Below are 16,870 nucleotides of genomic sequence, written 5' to 3'. Positions count from 1 at the left end.
CTCTGCCTAAAATATACTAAATTACATTGAAAAAGGTGCCCTGCTAGACCCCTCAAAACATTTTATGTCAATGCTCCTCACAGTGTCTAGGAGAAAGGCACTTGGTCATGCCTGCATGTAAGAGATTATTACAGAGTAGCTATAATTCATTTTTCTTTCAGGTTTCTGGAACTCTTTAAATAATGGGCTTCTGAATAAATGATCCAATACCGCCTATAAGACACTTGTCCATTAGGACTTGATTTATTTATACTTGTAGTTTTTAGCAATATCTTCAGCAGCTCTCCCTGGCACGAGAGTGATTTTAAGTGCTGTGTTGTGATAGATGATGTCACAAACATGTTGACTGCTTGTGGTGGTTATGGGTATTAGGTCTCAGTTGCAATATAGATGTAACACACTATTTGTTTGCCATTTTGTTATAATAAATGCTTTACTTCGTATATAAGCATTTTGGTGGAGATTATGCGTATGACACCTAGACTCCAAATTACATCAATACATAATAGTATGTACCCTTAGAGCAATAGTCCAACTCGATGCAGTTGTAGACCAATTGTTTTATTTTATGCCGGCTAGGGCTTACCTTGTTCCTGGAGAGGATAAGGAAAGTCCCAATTTTGCTTGCAGATGGATTGGGCCACCAGGACAAGGTGTTGGCTCCCCAGGTTGTTCTATAGTAACTAAATTAGTAGATAAAGTAAATTTTTTGGTATTATAAATTTTAAAACCATGTGCGTTTGGAAAGCCAAATGACTACCATTTGGTCTTTCACAAAGGTACTTGTGGTATTGATGTCTGCTCTCATGAAACGGCATTGCAATGTTGCCATATCTGAACATTCTCATAACAGGAAAGTGAGAACACTATGCCAAAACAAAGACACTCAAGGTAATTTTATTTTTACAGGAACATCGCTGGATCATAAGCTTCAGCTAGAGTCATTTTGGGCTGTCTAAACAGCTGCAATTCCTGGGAATTCAGTTGGATACAGTGACCGCTTCAGTGTCAGAAAACAGAATCCAAAAGATTAAACAACTGGTTTATATAATACAATCTCAACAGAAGTCTTCTGTAAGGGAATTTCTTAGGCTCTCCTCAACCACAGGTATTCTCCCCTGGTGACCCAGCAGTTGAGGAATCTACAACTAGAAGTACTCAAAAATAGAATCGCAATCTAGAATCTGTAGATCAACCTCTTAAGCACCAGAAATTATTTGGATTGGTGACAAGATCCAACGATAAAGGAAAGGGGGTACAGAGCCAGAATGGACTGTTGTAACAGCAGAATCAAGCTCCAAAGGCTGCGGAGGTCTTCTACATACAGAAGTAATACAAGGTGTATTGAGTTGAAAGGAAGAAAGACTAATAACAGGAGATGGCTTCTTCCAAAGTGGCCAGACCTACATCAGATGCCATTTTTTCATCCAAATCCAGCGAATCTTTGATGGTGTGGAGCTTGAGCATTCACTGTTGTAGAGTAAAGGTACTGTTAAAGTGATTGAAGTACTACTACATGTAAGGATTCTTCTACAGTGTTTGGAAAACATTTATATATTGCTGGTACAAGTTAATGCACTGGATGCTAGCATACCTCATACTGTTGAGTTTCTTCAAGAAGGTTTACAGAAGGCCTTGCCCTTTGTACATTTAAGGTACAGGTGTTTGCACTGAGTGTATTCTTGATGCAAAACAATATCGATTTAATCGAGTTTTTTTTCAAGGGGAACAAAAAATTCATCCTTTCATGAAATATTTTGTGCACCTTGGGATCTAAATCTTGCTTTAGTTTTCTGGGTTCTAATGTTAGAGCCTCTATCGCTCAAATGGCTCACACTCATTCATTTTTTTTATTTTGAATGGTTAGAAAAACATACATAAAAACAATATAACTGAGTCAGAAAAGTATATGCAGACTGTTTTACATCAAAATCATATGTGGGAGAAGTATGACTAGAACAATAATAAATCAAAGTGCACAAAGACAAAGTAATCTTTTTGATAGCCTATCGCATCTGCTAAGAGTGGGAGAAATTCAACTTCGTTGTACCATTTTTCAACATACACTCATATAAAGTGGTGTTGCGAACAAACCCTGCATTATTATCTAACATGGTCTCCAAGTATCATGGTAACTAAGAAATTGCACTTCCAGCCCTGTATACAGAGCCAGCTACTGAGGAGAGCAATATCTGTGTATCTCCAGAACAAAAGATGTCAGAAAAAACGATCATCTTTGTACTTCCTGAAGGTCCAAGGCAAGGTCAAACTCCTTCCAAAAACATGCACGTTTGGTTACAGAAGTTATTTTACAGTCTTATAAGTGGAAAGGGTGCAAGGTACCAAAAATACTGAGGGTGCTTTCCACTAGATCAATGGTGATCTCTTGGGCTCACAGCCTTCAGCAGAAGATCTTTACAAAGCAGGATGGTTGTCTCTTCATATACTTTTTTCTGGATGTCATGACTTGGAGGACACTCATTTTGGGGAAAAAATTCTCAAGCAGTTGATTAATAAAATGTCTTGGGTGCATAAATTGATTAGTGTTTGATTTCTTATTTTCTTTGACCCAATTATAGTTGATTACTTTGGCACATCCCATTCGTTTATGCTGCCATGGAGTCTGAAATGGAAATAAACAAATTATGTTTACCTAATAATTTTGTTTCTTTGAGGAACTCCATGGTAACCACAATGATTCACTACCATGTTTCTTTGAATATATATTTCAGAGAAAACTTGGGTAGTCACTCAAAGACAAGGAAGGAAAGGAGTCATCACACTTTATAGCTTCCGGAGGGTTCAATTTTTCTCACTGAATATGTTGTGACGTCATCACGCCCGACATATTCAGTGAGAAGCAGCAGGGGAGAAGAGGATGCTGGGTCCCAGGCACCGCAGCATTGGTAAGAAGATAGAAGAGAAGATAGAAGAAAGAAGGCCAAGTTTCGGAAGTAAAGAAACGGAGGGGAAGGTGAAAGGAAACAGCAATGGAGGGGCAAAAGAATGAAGAGGGGCAGACAGTCTGTGTAGATGAAGGGGCACAGTGTGATGATTTTTGAACATGTTGTTTTATTTTGTTTGATCTCATTCCTCTTCATATTAGCTGTAAATTTTCTTTGACAGAAATATCATTGAAAAAACTATATAAAAATATTCTTTTGCCTTGGATTTATGTTTATTATTTTTTCAAACAACTTACTAAGTATTTCTGTCCTGACCTAAATACTTATTACATTATTTTGACTCAAATACTTAAAAAACGGGACTGCTCTGTAATTATTTTGGAGGGGTGCCTTGAAAAAATGATGGAGACTCTAAGGGTGCTGCGAACTGAAAAAGTTTGAGAACGACTGGTTTATGCTGAAGTTACAAGTTCGAATATGTTCCCCTTTAATATATCTGCCATACTTCCATTTATGAATAGACCTTTAAAGCGGCCATTGCCACAAAGCTAGGCACGCTGATTTAGACCCAAAAGTGCTCAACTGAATAGACTGATCTCTTCCTCCGAAACACATTTATAGCTCTTAAATCCCTAACACTAAATCTCTACGTTTGGTCAAACGTGAAGCTACCTTGTAGGCATTTACTTTATCCTTCTAAATGAGAGACAGTCCAGAAAAGCACATGACTAGTCACACTACTGACAGAAAACAACACTCCTATTTCAACATGGTAAGCCCAGCCAGGCTATTCTATGCCTCTGCAGATCCTCCCTTAGATTTTTGTTGCCAGTCACACAATGATCCTATCGCTTGGCCAAAGCCCAGAGTGACAAGACCAGTGACCATATGTAAATGCCCAGATTGGACAAAAGAGCCATTTGGCAGTCTTGCCTAACAATCCAGATGTTTTCCAGCATCTCTGAGGCCTGCTATTGCAGTTTGAAGTTGACCACACAGATAGGCCAATAGCATACCTCCAAACAGTCTCGATGTTGGTGGGACAGTCTCGAATTTTGGACCCCAGAAGGAGTGGAGCTTCTGCAAAATGGGCAGAGGAGGATTTGTATGGATCAGAGACGGGGGTTATTTTGTCCAGATGCCTCAATGTTGTGAAGTATGCAATAGCAGGCATCATGTCCAACAACTATCTAATCAATTTTGGTCAGAATGTCGGAATGAGACTTGATTAGGAATCACATGCTGCAATATTGGGCCACTTATGAAAATAATGCCGAAGGTGGGTCCAGCTTGACAACTTTATACCTCTCTCCACCAGGGCGATCTCAGAGGGGAGGTATGACCCCCACAACACAATGCTGTGATGTCATCACACCATGAGTGGGGTCAAAATGACATGATACACAGTTAATCACATCAATAAGGCGTTCCTTCTCACCCACTTCACTAGGAAGTGGGCAGAATATGATAGGGTTGACTGTTCTTCCAGGAGTTCGGGAGAACTACATGAAATTCTAGAATCTCACAAACATTCCAGGAGTGGGTAAGTTGCATATGGTTAAGTTAAAGACACTAAACCTAAACTGCAATTAACCTTAAATAAAAGAGCTACAAATTTCATTCACAAATATGTGTAAAAGTTTTAAAACTGAAGATACTTTGAATATATCAGCTGTTATTTGGAGTGTGAGGGAATTCTATACAGGTCAATAATCCCATTGAAGGACAGTGCAGCCAATATCTTTTAGCCACCAGAAAATGGCTGATAATAGAGAATAACTTCTACATAACTTTAGGAACTATAAATAAAATGCCAAACTGCCTCTTCTCTTGCCCATCGTACTCTGTCATGGTGGTAGCCCACCAAAGTGTCAGGTGTACGACCATTCTGTGGCTCTGGAGTTTGCAATATGAGATCTAAGGACAGTTTTGTGTCCCTTCTGAACCTCAAAAGAAAGGTATGTAACTAGTGGGGTGATAAATGGTTATATTTTACAACAACAGTACTTTTTCTATTTGTTCCAGTCAGTTTATTTACTTTGTTTCTTCAAGCTAACTCAATATACTTGACAGAGTGCAGTTTAAAAACTCACAAATGCTGTTCCCTGAAGGTGATAAAAGGTCACACTTAGCATCCTAATTTGGTATAATTGACACAATTCATTTACTTGTCTTGATTTGAATTCAGCTCTCTGCTCTGAGTAAGATCTCTCAGCACACCCCTGAGGCTGGATACACTTATTAAAACAATGCCTTTACTGTTGTATGTGTAGCCTAATCGCTCTTGAGTTCTCCTACTGCAAATTTAGGTACGGGTTCCTTTATCACAAGAACATATTGGAAGCCACTGTTTGACTCTTCCATGGCCAGAGAATCCATAGTTACTAACATCAATGGCTTCTTGGTGGTATATGTGGAGTTAAAGCCTTTGGGTCTAGTCCCTAGTGCACAGCACATTTCAGGCCTGTACTACACACTTTATCCACCTTTATGTAAATGGTAATTTCTGATTTATTCAGCTCTGACACTGGCATATGGAATTCCTTCTGGAGATTCACTTGTTGATACAACACCTACAGGCGGAGTTCCAAGCAATCTCGCTGTCCTATAATAGCTCACATATTGGGAGACAATTGTTCCCTTTGACTAGGCTTCTTCCCTTTCTTGAACAAGAGCACTATCTTCTGTAACTCCCAAGTTTGCCTCCTTAAGGGCCTGACATTCTCCATTAGGGTGGAATGATGTCAATTTCGCTTCAGATTGTTGGGGGAAGAATTTTAATCTCAAACAATAATTAAAGTGTTTTGTCATTTACTGGTGTCCTTATAGTCTGAAACCCTGGCATTCCCAGTTCCTTGAGGGTTTTTTTTAACCTTCCCCTCTTCCCAGAGGCTTAAAGGGGTTCCTTGACAATGCACCCACATTTGCATGACTCTTGTCGGGATGATATTGAAAGGTGGAATAAAAATGAACCAGGGATGCCATTCACCTTTGTTCTAATGCTCTGAACTTGGCAGCTAATGGGTTATGGCAGTCACTACTTCAAAAGTAGAGAGAGTTATATGCTCTGCAAAGGTTTCGGTCACTGCCATAATAAGGGACAATAGGTCCAGCTTAACGGAATTGTAAATCTTCTTGGCCAAATGTAGACTTTTGCTAGCAAAGGTGATGACACTTTTCATTTCTTCTTGTTGCTATGCCAGTACACACTGTGACTTACATATGTACAACCTCTAAATAGCTTTTGATAATCGGCATAGGCCAAAATGGGAGCAGTCACTAAATCATGCTTCAAATGGTTTAAAATTGCTGTTGCACCATTTTCATCGTATTTTTCTCTAGTTGAACAGAAAAGTTAAAGTGAATGATGGGCACATGAGTGGCAGTGACAGGCGATAATGTACAGGGCTGACATATTTTCTACACCGCTGAATGTCAAGTTGGAAAGCTTAACTTTGCTTATCCTCAATCCAGATTATTTTCAAATGTTGCTACTGCATCCACCACAGCTCCCTTCAAACTTTTGCTGTCTCTCCTCTGAGTGAAATTATTTCTTCGATCACCTTCTTCATCTCTACACCCACAATACCAATCTCACTACTCAGCTTATTATCAACTGGAGCTACTTAAAGTTGCTGGAAAACTGCAATGGTAACTTAAAAACCTCCATCTGTTCTCTAAAGAACTTATTTTATCAGATCCCTAAAGCAAATAATTGGAGGTGAACAAATTTGCTCCTTCGATCTGTAAAGAGATTCTCTATCTTTTTTTTCAAGTTACTTTCCTCTCCTGTCAAAATATCTATATCATCATCATCATCAACTATTTATATAGCGCCACTAATTCCGCAGCGCTGTACAGAGAACTCGCTCACATCAGTCCCTGCCCCATTGGAGCTTACAATCTAAATCCCCTAACATACACATTATAGGCAAAACATTCATTTGGAGAATGGGCCAGGTGAACGGCTGACAAACAGGCACTGATCACACACAGGATTAAGCTACCTTCTGCCAACAGGAGTTCCCATCCTGAATGAAGAATTAATATTTAATCAGATTTAAGTTAAAGTCAATAGTTTTAGGTCACTCACCTGATGATTCTGGCAGCCATTACCAAACTGATTGAAAACACTGGCACACGTGTAGCTTTAGTCTCAACCTATAAACCTGCCTTAACCTATTTTACGCTGGTTACTGCAGTAACCCCATTTAACAAGCGACAAAGAGCAATGCCAGCCTTTAAGAACTAATGCCATCTCAAAATGGTGGTAACTTACCTTTGTAATGGGGTCCATAACAGCCGGAAAACTGCTGCTTATCCATTGCCAGGTCCAAACTCTATGTGCATGCGCAACGGCCTAACACTGCCGGCCACTTTCTTCCTTTGCCAGCAGTGTTAGGCCGGTGAAAGTTTTTTCTCTTGATAGTTTAGGATGGGGTATTTCACCGGGGCTCGCCAATGCATGAAAATAGCAGCGGTAGTGGAAGTTGTATCGTTGCAGTATGCATTGATCCAAAATTTATAGTTACTGACACCCACTGGTAAATAGTCCCCTAAGTGATAATAGTTTTCTAATTTTTGGGCCTATTTATCAAGCCCCTAATCCCCCCCAAAACTGCAGTTCTCAGGGGACCATCGCAAATGTAAGTATCCCCTTTATTTATAACAAGAGATATCTGCTGCAGTCCCACTGTTACAGTAAGCAATAATAGTCCCCATACGTTTCTATGGGGACTGCTATTTTTCGTGATTTACCAACTTCTGAAAATCTTTTGCCTGTAGCTAATGCCAGCTGAAGCCTATGGGGAGAGCATTGCAGTAGAGGGATCTTCAGACCCCTCACCGCAACTACCTGCTCTCTCCTCCAGACACTATCGTAAAGGTGGTCACTTTACGATAGTGACCATAGAGGACATAGGAGACAGGTCTTCACAGGAACAGCAGTTTTTCATGTCTGCTGTAAGAAGAATTATAACAAATAGTCACGATATTTAATTCCTTATCTTTGCGATAAGGAATGAAAATGATTGTGTTTAAAATGCAGTTCATTATAAATTTGCTCCTAAATACCTACCAGTGTTTCATTATATTTTGTTTTCACAACTAAATTTCTGATGATAGTTTTCCTTTAACCAATGTATAAAGTGCTCTGTACACTTGTGACATTATATACACCACCTATAAATACATGTTAAATATTTAGGTATATGCTCAGAAATGTATACTACCAATGGACCAGGCTTACATGTTACATACATCTGAATGTATGAGAAATAAACACTTGCAATGTACGTCTGATTACGTTTGTTTTTTTTTAACCATATTAGTCTGACCAGCAGGCTCTTATAGCTAGAGGAGAAAAGAATGCAAAACCAGAATAAAATGCACCTTTACAAAACTTAAAGCCCATATCTTGCAGAGATGGACTATAAACACCTATTAGGTCATTTGTTATCTTGCATGAAAGTTACTCCTCCACAATACGACAACCTATCACAATAATAATCAACAGAGGTGTGTTAAAAATAATGATGCACATTATCATTCCTTCTGCTTGTGGTGTAACTGACAGCCAATGTAAGAGCAGCGTCTGGGAGTCTTTTCTGGTCTATCCAGTGTGTTGTGGACGCAAACCTGTCAATTGGTTGTGTCTTAATTCTTAGGGGGGGAGGGAAGGTACCTTCCTTATAGGATTGGCTACAATGTGGCAGCCGAGTCCTCCCCAGCTGCACACAGAAGGAGTGCTTGGGGCAGCAGAGAGCAGCTCAGGCACTAAGCACTCAAATAAAATATGGCTGAAGCTGGGACAGGCTTCCTGGAGCAGCTGAAGTCGTGTATGGTCTGGTCCTGGACGTATCTGTGGACAGTTTGGTTTTTCTTTATGATCTTCCTGGTGTATATCTTGAGAGTGCCGTTGAAGATCAATGACAATCTTAGCACAGGTAGGAGGAGGGGGAGAAGACATTGCCACGTTTTCTGCAAGGGGAGGGAGGCAAAGTTTTTGCAGCAACTTAGTGTAAGTGCACATATGGCATTTGCTTTCCCACACCTCTGTATAGGATGTGTAGGGAGTGTGCCCGATCACCCACCAGGAGATACAGGAGTCTGCCTGAAGACTTTGCTCCTTTCTTTTACAATTGTTTTGTTATGGAGTTTTCAATGGATCGCTGTTAGGCGACTGCTGGGTCCTAGCGCCGTTGGGATGGGGTGCTATGACTTTAGTGAGAGACCTGTTGGCAACGAGTGTTTTTTATACCGCACCATTCATTTGGGTTATAAAACTTGCATTAAGAGTAGAGCGTTTGTTTTAACTTTCCAGCGATGACTGCATTAGTTTTGTTTTGTTTATGGTGGTAAGGTGTATTTGGCAACATACTAATTCTATATAGCTTTATTATGTATTTGAGAAACTGTTCTTTGCTTCCTTTTTTTTTTTTTTTTTACAAGGAGTTGTATATAGCAGGAGGATTTTATTTCCAGCGCTTACTATTTATTACTGCATTTTTTTTTTTATGATGGATAAGTTTAAACCTATTCTTCTAAGATCATCTACATTTACTATAAGAGCTTGTTGTTGTGGCTGCAGCGATTTGCAGCTTTATAAGATCGACTCATTTTGATGGGAATAAAATTGACCTTAAGGTAACACACTACATGTCATCATTGTTTTAACACAATTTTTGACCTATAATTCTCTTATTTCTTTTTTGGAATAATATTTTATTTGTGTATTTGTCATCTTGCCTTAAATGCACATAAAAAAAAATCTTCCAAAATATTTTGGTAAATTTAGCACTGTATATTTACATTAGTAGTTCATGTAACTTTAGTATATGGCTGAGTAAAATCTTATCTCTTTAGAATTGTCCCCTTTACTTCAACACCTGTTTTCTTTTAGAACTTTTTTGTTAGTTACACTTTAATTATACATTTTAAGGGAAGAATCCAAGTATATGTAATGTTTATGCACATTGCAGGTGTGTGTCACCCATATTGCACCTTGTATATTATTGATGACTTTTACACTATCTCTAAAATACATGATGGCTACAAGCAATTTATATGCAAATAGTGAAGTTAAGGCGAGAAATATGTTGCATGGATTTCAAAATTAGTCATTGCATACTGCATCTAAGCTGCTAAATATAACTGAAGCTGTTGGCATATTAGTTGGTTTGAAAGCTTCAGCAAAGCTACATAAATACACAGTAGTGCACATCACACAATCCAGGTTGAATGGACGCTTGCCAGGAAAGATTAGAGTTGGCTGTTTGAGAAGTATTCCAAAATCGTGCAAAGAGAACAAGAAGTGTTTAAAGTGAGAGGCCGCAATTGGTTACTAGGCATAATCATCCCTTATTGATAAGGTTGCTGGGATTTAGGTCTCTAATCTGTCGTATCAAAGTGTGTGTGTATAATAATATATAGTGTATAGTAATAGAATAATATATATATATATATCTCACACACCAAATGTCCTGTATTAATAAAAGTATGTCAGCAGAAATATAACTTCATCAAATAAAAAACACTTATTTCAAAATGCATACATGGGGAGAAGAAGCCAATGGCAGGCGTTTCAATCCAAGCGCGGATCCTTGTAAAGGCCCTTTGGTGCTCTAAATGCTGGATCTGCCTCTGCACTAGAATATAGAGTGGAATACAGATATATATTATATCTCCTATTATATATCATACTTGGCAACTTTTCCACGTTGGCTTCAGGGAGATCCTGGGGGAGGTGGGTGTGCGGGGGCGGTGCTTGATGATTCACATCATTTTGGCTCCACCCCCTAAACGAGTGTCAATTTTGCCTAATTACAGCAGGGGCGGGGCTAAGAACGAGATATTTGCATCATTAAGCTTAGTCCCCGCCTTTTATCTATTGCGGGGCCGAGAACCGGAAGGTTGCCCTGCTCTCCCAGGAGGTCTCCCTGAAATGCAGGGGTCTCCCAGACATTCCGGGAGAGTAGGCAACTATGCGTTAAAGAAAAGCAGCTAATGAATTTCTAGAGACTGAAGTGTTTTTTTACATTTCTGCCTCCATTACTGAAGTCATTTTGTCTTACTTGTCAGTCTTTGATTAAATCTTGGTCTCCATGAAAATGGCCACCTCCATAGGCATCAATACATGGACATAGGACACAATTTCTGAACTGTCATCATGCCACAGATGGCGAAGCCAACCACGTCTTGTACTGGCTCAGCATCAGGGAGAATGAGAGACTCTTCAGGGAGTAAGGGAGATCACCCCTATTTCAGGGAGTCTCCCTGACGTTCAGGGAGAGTTGGCAAGTAATATATATAGATATATATAATATATTTATTTTTTTGGGACTAGGTATCTGTATTCCATAATAGACTGACTGCCATATTTTGATGATGTGATGAAGGTATATGTACAATTAATATAAATTGAATAATGCATACCGTATTGCTAATTACAAGGATTTTATTTAAAGTCCAGTCAAAGATCAATGACTGCAGTAGGCCCCAACTTGTCATACAACACCAAGCGACTTCTAATGGCCCTCCAATTAATTGTGATGGTGCAAAAGTTTTTGTTTTTTTTTTATTTCCAAGAGGTATAAGAAATAAAATAATAACCCCCCCCCCCCTAAAAGTACATAATGTCTGGAGGAGGCAACACTCTTTATTTCCTGAGGCAGGAGGGGTATATGCAGTAAGTTGATGTCTTCTATCATGCTCTGGTTACAGCAGTACAGGGTACAGCATATTAGAGAACAGCCGCAGCTGTTGGGTAAACATACAACAACATTACACCGTTATCATATGGCCCCCTACCTTCTGACTTTAATTACATGCATTTTTAACAGTAGTAAAATGTGTGTAACTGGGTCTGACACTAGAAAGCATTGTTTCTACTGACCTCCTACCCACTACCACTGTTACTAGCATTTGCTAGTATTGAAGAACGAATGTCATCCTATCCATATACATTCTTTTCAACTGATGTTGAACGTAACATATTAAAATTAACTTTAAAAATTGATTATTGATCCCTATGAGGATTGTATATGCCATTCACACAGGCATTTGTGGGTGGAATGTCTGATGAGCATAGACAAACAAATGTATTGCAAGCTGCATGTACGTTGAGCATTCACCCTGCCTTGTGTGAATGGTCTTTGCAAACATCGTTGACATCAAGGATCCCCCCCAACACCTTTCAATGGAACACAGCTCAGGTGTCTGAATGCTTTTGTTCATGCACCGTAATGTAAGCACTTTACCGTAAGATTCTATAGCTCTTATGCCAAGCTCCCATTGAATTATGTTTGTCATAGGTTGAGTAGAAGTTATAAGAAGTAACATACCATTATTTTTTAAGAGATGTCCTAAGAGGCAACCGTTCTTAGTCCTCTATCAGGAGTAGCCAGATGCACAAATTTTTGGAGAATAGCATTTATACTAACTTTACCAAACATTGTTTCTTTTAAACAATAATATATTTGTATTTTATGTTTCACATTGCATTAGAATCTCAATTATCCATGCACATTGATTTAAAGCTTGATAAACAGAATTAATGATGTATAGCGTTAAATCTTACAGTTTCTGGGGATAGTGTGGGATACAAAAACACCGCTTAAATAGGCTTTTCTTTTTAAATACATGAATGACCAGAGCAGGAATAAATTGGTTCCACTATGCTGGTGCAATGTATGACACAGGATGTCCAAACTGATGCAGAGAGACGTTCTTATTTTGTGCTCTCATCTTTTGACAGTTTGTGGCTTGATCTGGACTTCCTGCTGTGGTTGGTGTTGTCTCGTTAACAAATGAACTGCAACATTAGTACATTAATAACTTTGTGCATTATTGTAAATATTTATTATAGAAATTGTATAGCTAAAACTTCAGCTCTTTGACCATAACTTCAGAATCTTGGGGTTTTCCACCTTGGATATATTGTTACCAGTGAAGAGATTTACTGTTACCTGACAAGTGGTTTATACACAGAGTAAAAGGATTATGAGTATTTTGGTACAAAACAGGGACAGTTGGAAACTGTATTATAAAGTAAAATGTAATCAATTTCAAGTATGACAAAAAAATTGCACAATTCACCTATATCAGATTGTACATTAACTAAGAATGTAGGTGGACATTGTAGTGTCGATATGTAAGAAAAACTTGTGCACAAAAGCCAAGGCTGCACTGAGCTGCAGTCTCTATGGTATGATAAATATTTTCCATAGACTACAGAGCAGCCATGAATTGTTAGATTGCTTACTTGACAAGCAGTACATTTTGAAAGAATGCATAAAAAAAAGCCATGTTTTTGATCAGCAAGACAGACTGCAATATATCTATTGTTTTACTACATACATTATTTCATTCAATGTAAACTTGCAAAATATGACACCACAGAGGGTTGTCCCTTTGGATCCTCTTGTGATGTGTACCTGTGCACACGTTCTGTTATTACAAGAAGTAAAACCCCTGCAGTGAAAGCAAAAATCAGCAATGTTTTAGTACTGACGCGAGGCTCCAAAGGGAATTTACGCACACTATGGAGTTACTATAGATATAATAAACAGTGACTTTGACGTTTGTTTGTTTTTTTTTAAATGCACTGTTTATGGATATAGAGATAAATAGATGGTGTGTGTATGTATATATATATATATATATATATATATATATATATATACCCTATTGTATTCATGTCTAAGTTGAATTACAATCTCTGATCTAGTTTAGTTGCTTTATGTATATTCCATATGTTGTTGTGGTTGTTGTTATCATCTTGCCAGTTGTGTCTTGGTTTTTCAATTAGGAGAAATTGCATCTCTTGTACCAAGTATGACTTCAGCTCAGCTCAATTCATGACATTGTTTCTGAAGAGTCATTTTTATTGAAACCTAAGAATGAGGTGGCACTTCATGGCATGGTACCATCTCTGTCCTCTCCAAGTCTCAGCCAATGATACTCGTTGTTACTGTTTACTAAGTAGTCGTAGTGGGCTGGTGTATATGGTGGTATGTCATACCGCTACATCTTCTACTGCTTTGACAAACAATTAAATTCCATTCAGCTACACTTTCCATACCGCCAGTTATAAAATTTCCACTTTGACCACTGTATAAACTTCATCCCTCAGCAAAATCATAAGCTTAAAGATACTCTACGAACAAATACCTCCTACATTGGTATGGTGCTCAAATGCACAGCTCTCCCAAAATATCATGACTAAAAACCTTCCACTGTATTTCCATTCCAATCAGGATTAAATTAACACTGGCCCTTGAATACTTGTCCACTAATTATTAATCTTTATTAACATTTAATTTTATAGCGCAAGCATACTCTGGAGTGCTTTTCAAATAGGAGCAAGCACTGTGCTAAAACAAGACTGGGCATTACTAGATAGACTTGGCAGGGTCCTATTATATTTCTAAGAGGATGGTTTGGGAATTCGATAAACTTGCCTAAAGAGATGCGCTTTCTCCTAGATCAGTGTTTATAGGAGTTCTTTGCGGAGAGCTTTTGAAGGTAGCCATTATCTTGTCTGCCACATCTGAGATTGTGGTCGACCCTGAGAAGAAAGAATATCTGGATCATTAGGGCTGCCAAATCCAGTGAATCTTGATTTTTGGATAGTGTATTTTGTCTTTCCCCTTTACAATATGTCCTAATGGCACAACAAGACTGATCTTCCTTTCTTGCACTAGTCTGCAAATCCCAATACTAGCTCCACTTTTCCTCCAGAATTAAATTCAAGCTACTCACGCTCTCCTTCAAGCACTCACCAACTACTGAGTAATATTTTGAAGACGTTTTGGGATGATTTAGGGGGGTGATCTATCACCGCAATGCAAAGAGAAAAGTGAATAGTATTTACTTCACAAGATTGAAACGTTAGTGATGGAAAAGGTAGGAGAGCTGTGAAGTTGTAGCGTAGGGGAAAAAAGGAGTCTTGGCCTATCTCCTTATCTGCTTTCAGGCCTGGAGGTGTGGGTGAAGCGGAGACCACTGTGTAAAAGCACTGTTGGTGAGGCGGTGTCTGAATGTATGAATAATGTTTCTGTTCTTCTCAGAATGTGGAAGTTTGAGACAAAAGAAGCCATGGAAATGTAGCATGTCCCCTGGAAATGTGGCCTAGCTCGAGTAGGAGACCTATCTGTTGATGATGACACTAGGACATATCTGTGTTTGTTTACAAAGAAAAAAACAAACCTACATGCCCCGACCCTAAATAAGTAGTCGGCACAAGTAATAGAACCTTGTTATCGCTAAAGCAGTGGAACAGGCGTGGGATCCTCTGTAAAGGAGGCAACAAGCACCAGGCTATGAATATTAAGTGATCTTTTGTAAGATCACTGAATCATCATTTTATGATGATGGCAAGTACTATTATTATGGTGGTGCTCTAGTTTTTATATATTATATACAAAAGTGGTTCTTATCATATTTACAAATTCAAGACTCTATTTTTATTGTGCAGTATTATTGGAACTACATATCACTCATTATGCTCACATTCCCTGGAGAAGTCTGCTGTGATGGATTTTTCTCCACCAGTTTGACACTCTGGCCCCTGTAAGCAGCAGGTATGTAAGTGTTGTAGAATGGAGTGCGTTCAATTTAACATTCTGTGCAGCGGCCAATCACGCTCTCATTTCACATCTTTAAGGACAGTGTATGAAGAGTAAACCAGAGTTCTGCAATTTCATTTTATTTGATGGGATGATAATCTATTGATTTGTTACCAGTGAAAAGGAGAACCCTAGTAATCATCACAAGCGGGACCAATAAGTATGACCTCGCTAACCCGTAGACATTGGACTTGCCACATATGTCATGCACCTACAGGGAGATATTGTCATTCAGATTAAGTACCATTTTATTTAATATCTGTTCACTGATTCAAGAACATGTTTGCTATTACATACTAAAGTTTACAAATTGCTGATACGTGCAAATGAAAATACATGTGGCCAGCTTCAATTTTGGCACTTGCACTAACATTTGCATAGGCAAAGCGAGGGGGAGGGGTTCCTAGTGCATGGAAACCCCCCTCCCAGCCTGCTCGGTTTGCTTAAGATGGCTGGACCCTGCCCTGGGACGACCAGCCACTTTGCAGCTTGTGTGTAGATCGTTTCTGTCTGCACTGTTCACAGCCATCTCTCCCCAATAAGTATTGAAAGCAGCAAGAACAGGTAGGAGAGAGCAGGACAGTCTGTCAACTGTTCTGACACACTTAGTGAGGACTTTGTCCTGACTTTGGGGACAGTTGAGAGGTATTTCCCACTTTACACGGCTCTGCTCGAAAAGGGAGAGCAGCGTGCACCTAATAGTAGTACATGCAGCATTGCCCGTGTATATGATGGGGATAGGAAAGTTGGAGAGCAGCCAGGCACTGTCTAAAATTATAGCTATGCCTGAAGCATGCTGGTCATGCCCACTGGCGGTTTGGCATGGAAACCCCCCCTCTACAAATCCTGCGTTTGCCCCTGATTTGGTTCGCAATTTTGCAGCTTACGTGAAATCGGGCTCGGAGCTTGTATTCCATAGGGAACATTTAAAGGGTCTTGAAAGTGACAGGACACAGGTTAACTGTTTGAGGTTTGCTGGATTTTTATAGTGGGCAGAATCAGAATGTTTGAGAGATGTAGGGAACTGATCTTTCCCTCTCCCACATATATCACCAACTGCTAGAAGTAGAAGAGAGGGAAAGAATATGAACGTAAGATTTAAAAGGTTTTCTTTTGTGTCAACAGGTTGAGGATCTCACAAAAATGAAAACTTTAATTAGAGGGGGTGGGGTAAAGTAGTATGGAGACCGTATAGATAAATGGATGTGAATACAGGTAGTGCATACATGTATTGTCATAGAGTAGAGGTGTCCAAACTCAGTCCTCGAGTGCTATCAACAGTTCATGTTTTCAGGATTTCTTTAATCATGCACAGGTGAGTTAATCTTTTTAGCTGGG

At 39.1% G+C, this 16,870-nt stretch overlaps 1 protein-coding gene across 2 annotated transcripts in view; it reads left to right on the top strand.

Moving 5' to 3' along the window:
• The first annotated feature begins 8,646 nt into the window (after nucleotides 1-8,646).
• Nucleotides 8,647-16,870, top strand: part of ST7 (suppression of tumorigenicity 7) — a 93,355-nt gene continuing 85,131 nt past the window's right edge. For both annotated transcript variants that reach the window (XM_075208980.1, XM_075208979.1), the window contains exon 1: nucleotides 8,647-8,851. In XM_075208980.1, the coding sequence (XP_075065081.1) occupies nucleotides 8,701-8,851 (151 nt within the window). In that variant the 5' untranslated portion in view covers nucleotides 8,647-8,700. The remainder of the gene's footprint in view (nucleotides 8,852-16,870) is intronic.

This window comes from Mixophyes fleayi, chromosome 4, assembly GCF_038048845.1.
Source record: "Mixophyes fleayi isolate aMixFle1 chromosome 4, aMixFle1.hap1, whole genome shotgun sequence".
NCBI lineage: Eukaryota > Metazoa > Chordata > Amphibia > Anura > Limnodynastidae > Mixophyes > Mixophyes fleayi.
Note: the sequence above shows the minus strand (reverse complement) of the source record. Positions and strands in the feature narration are given on the sequence as shown.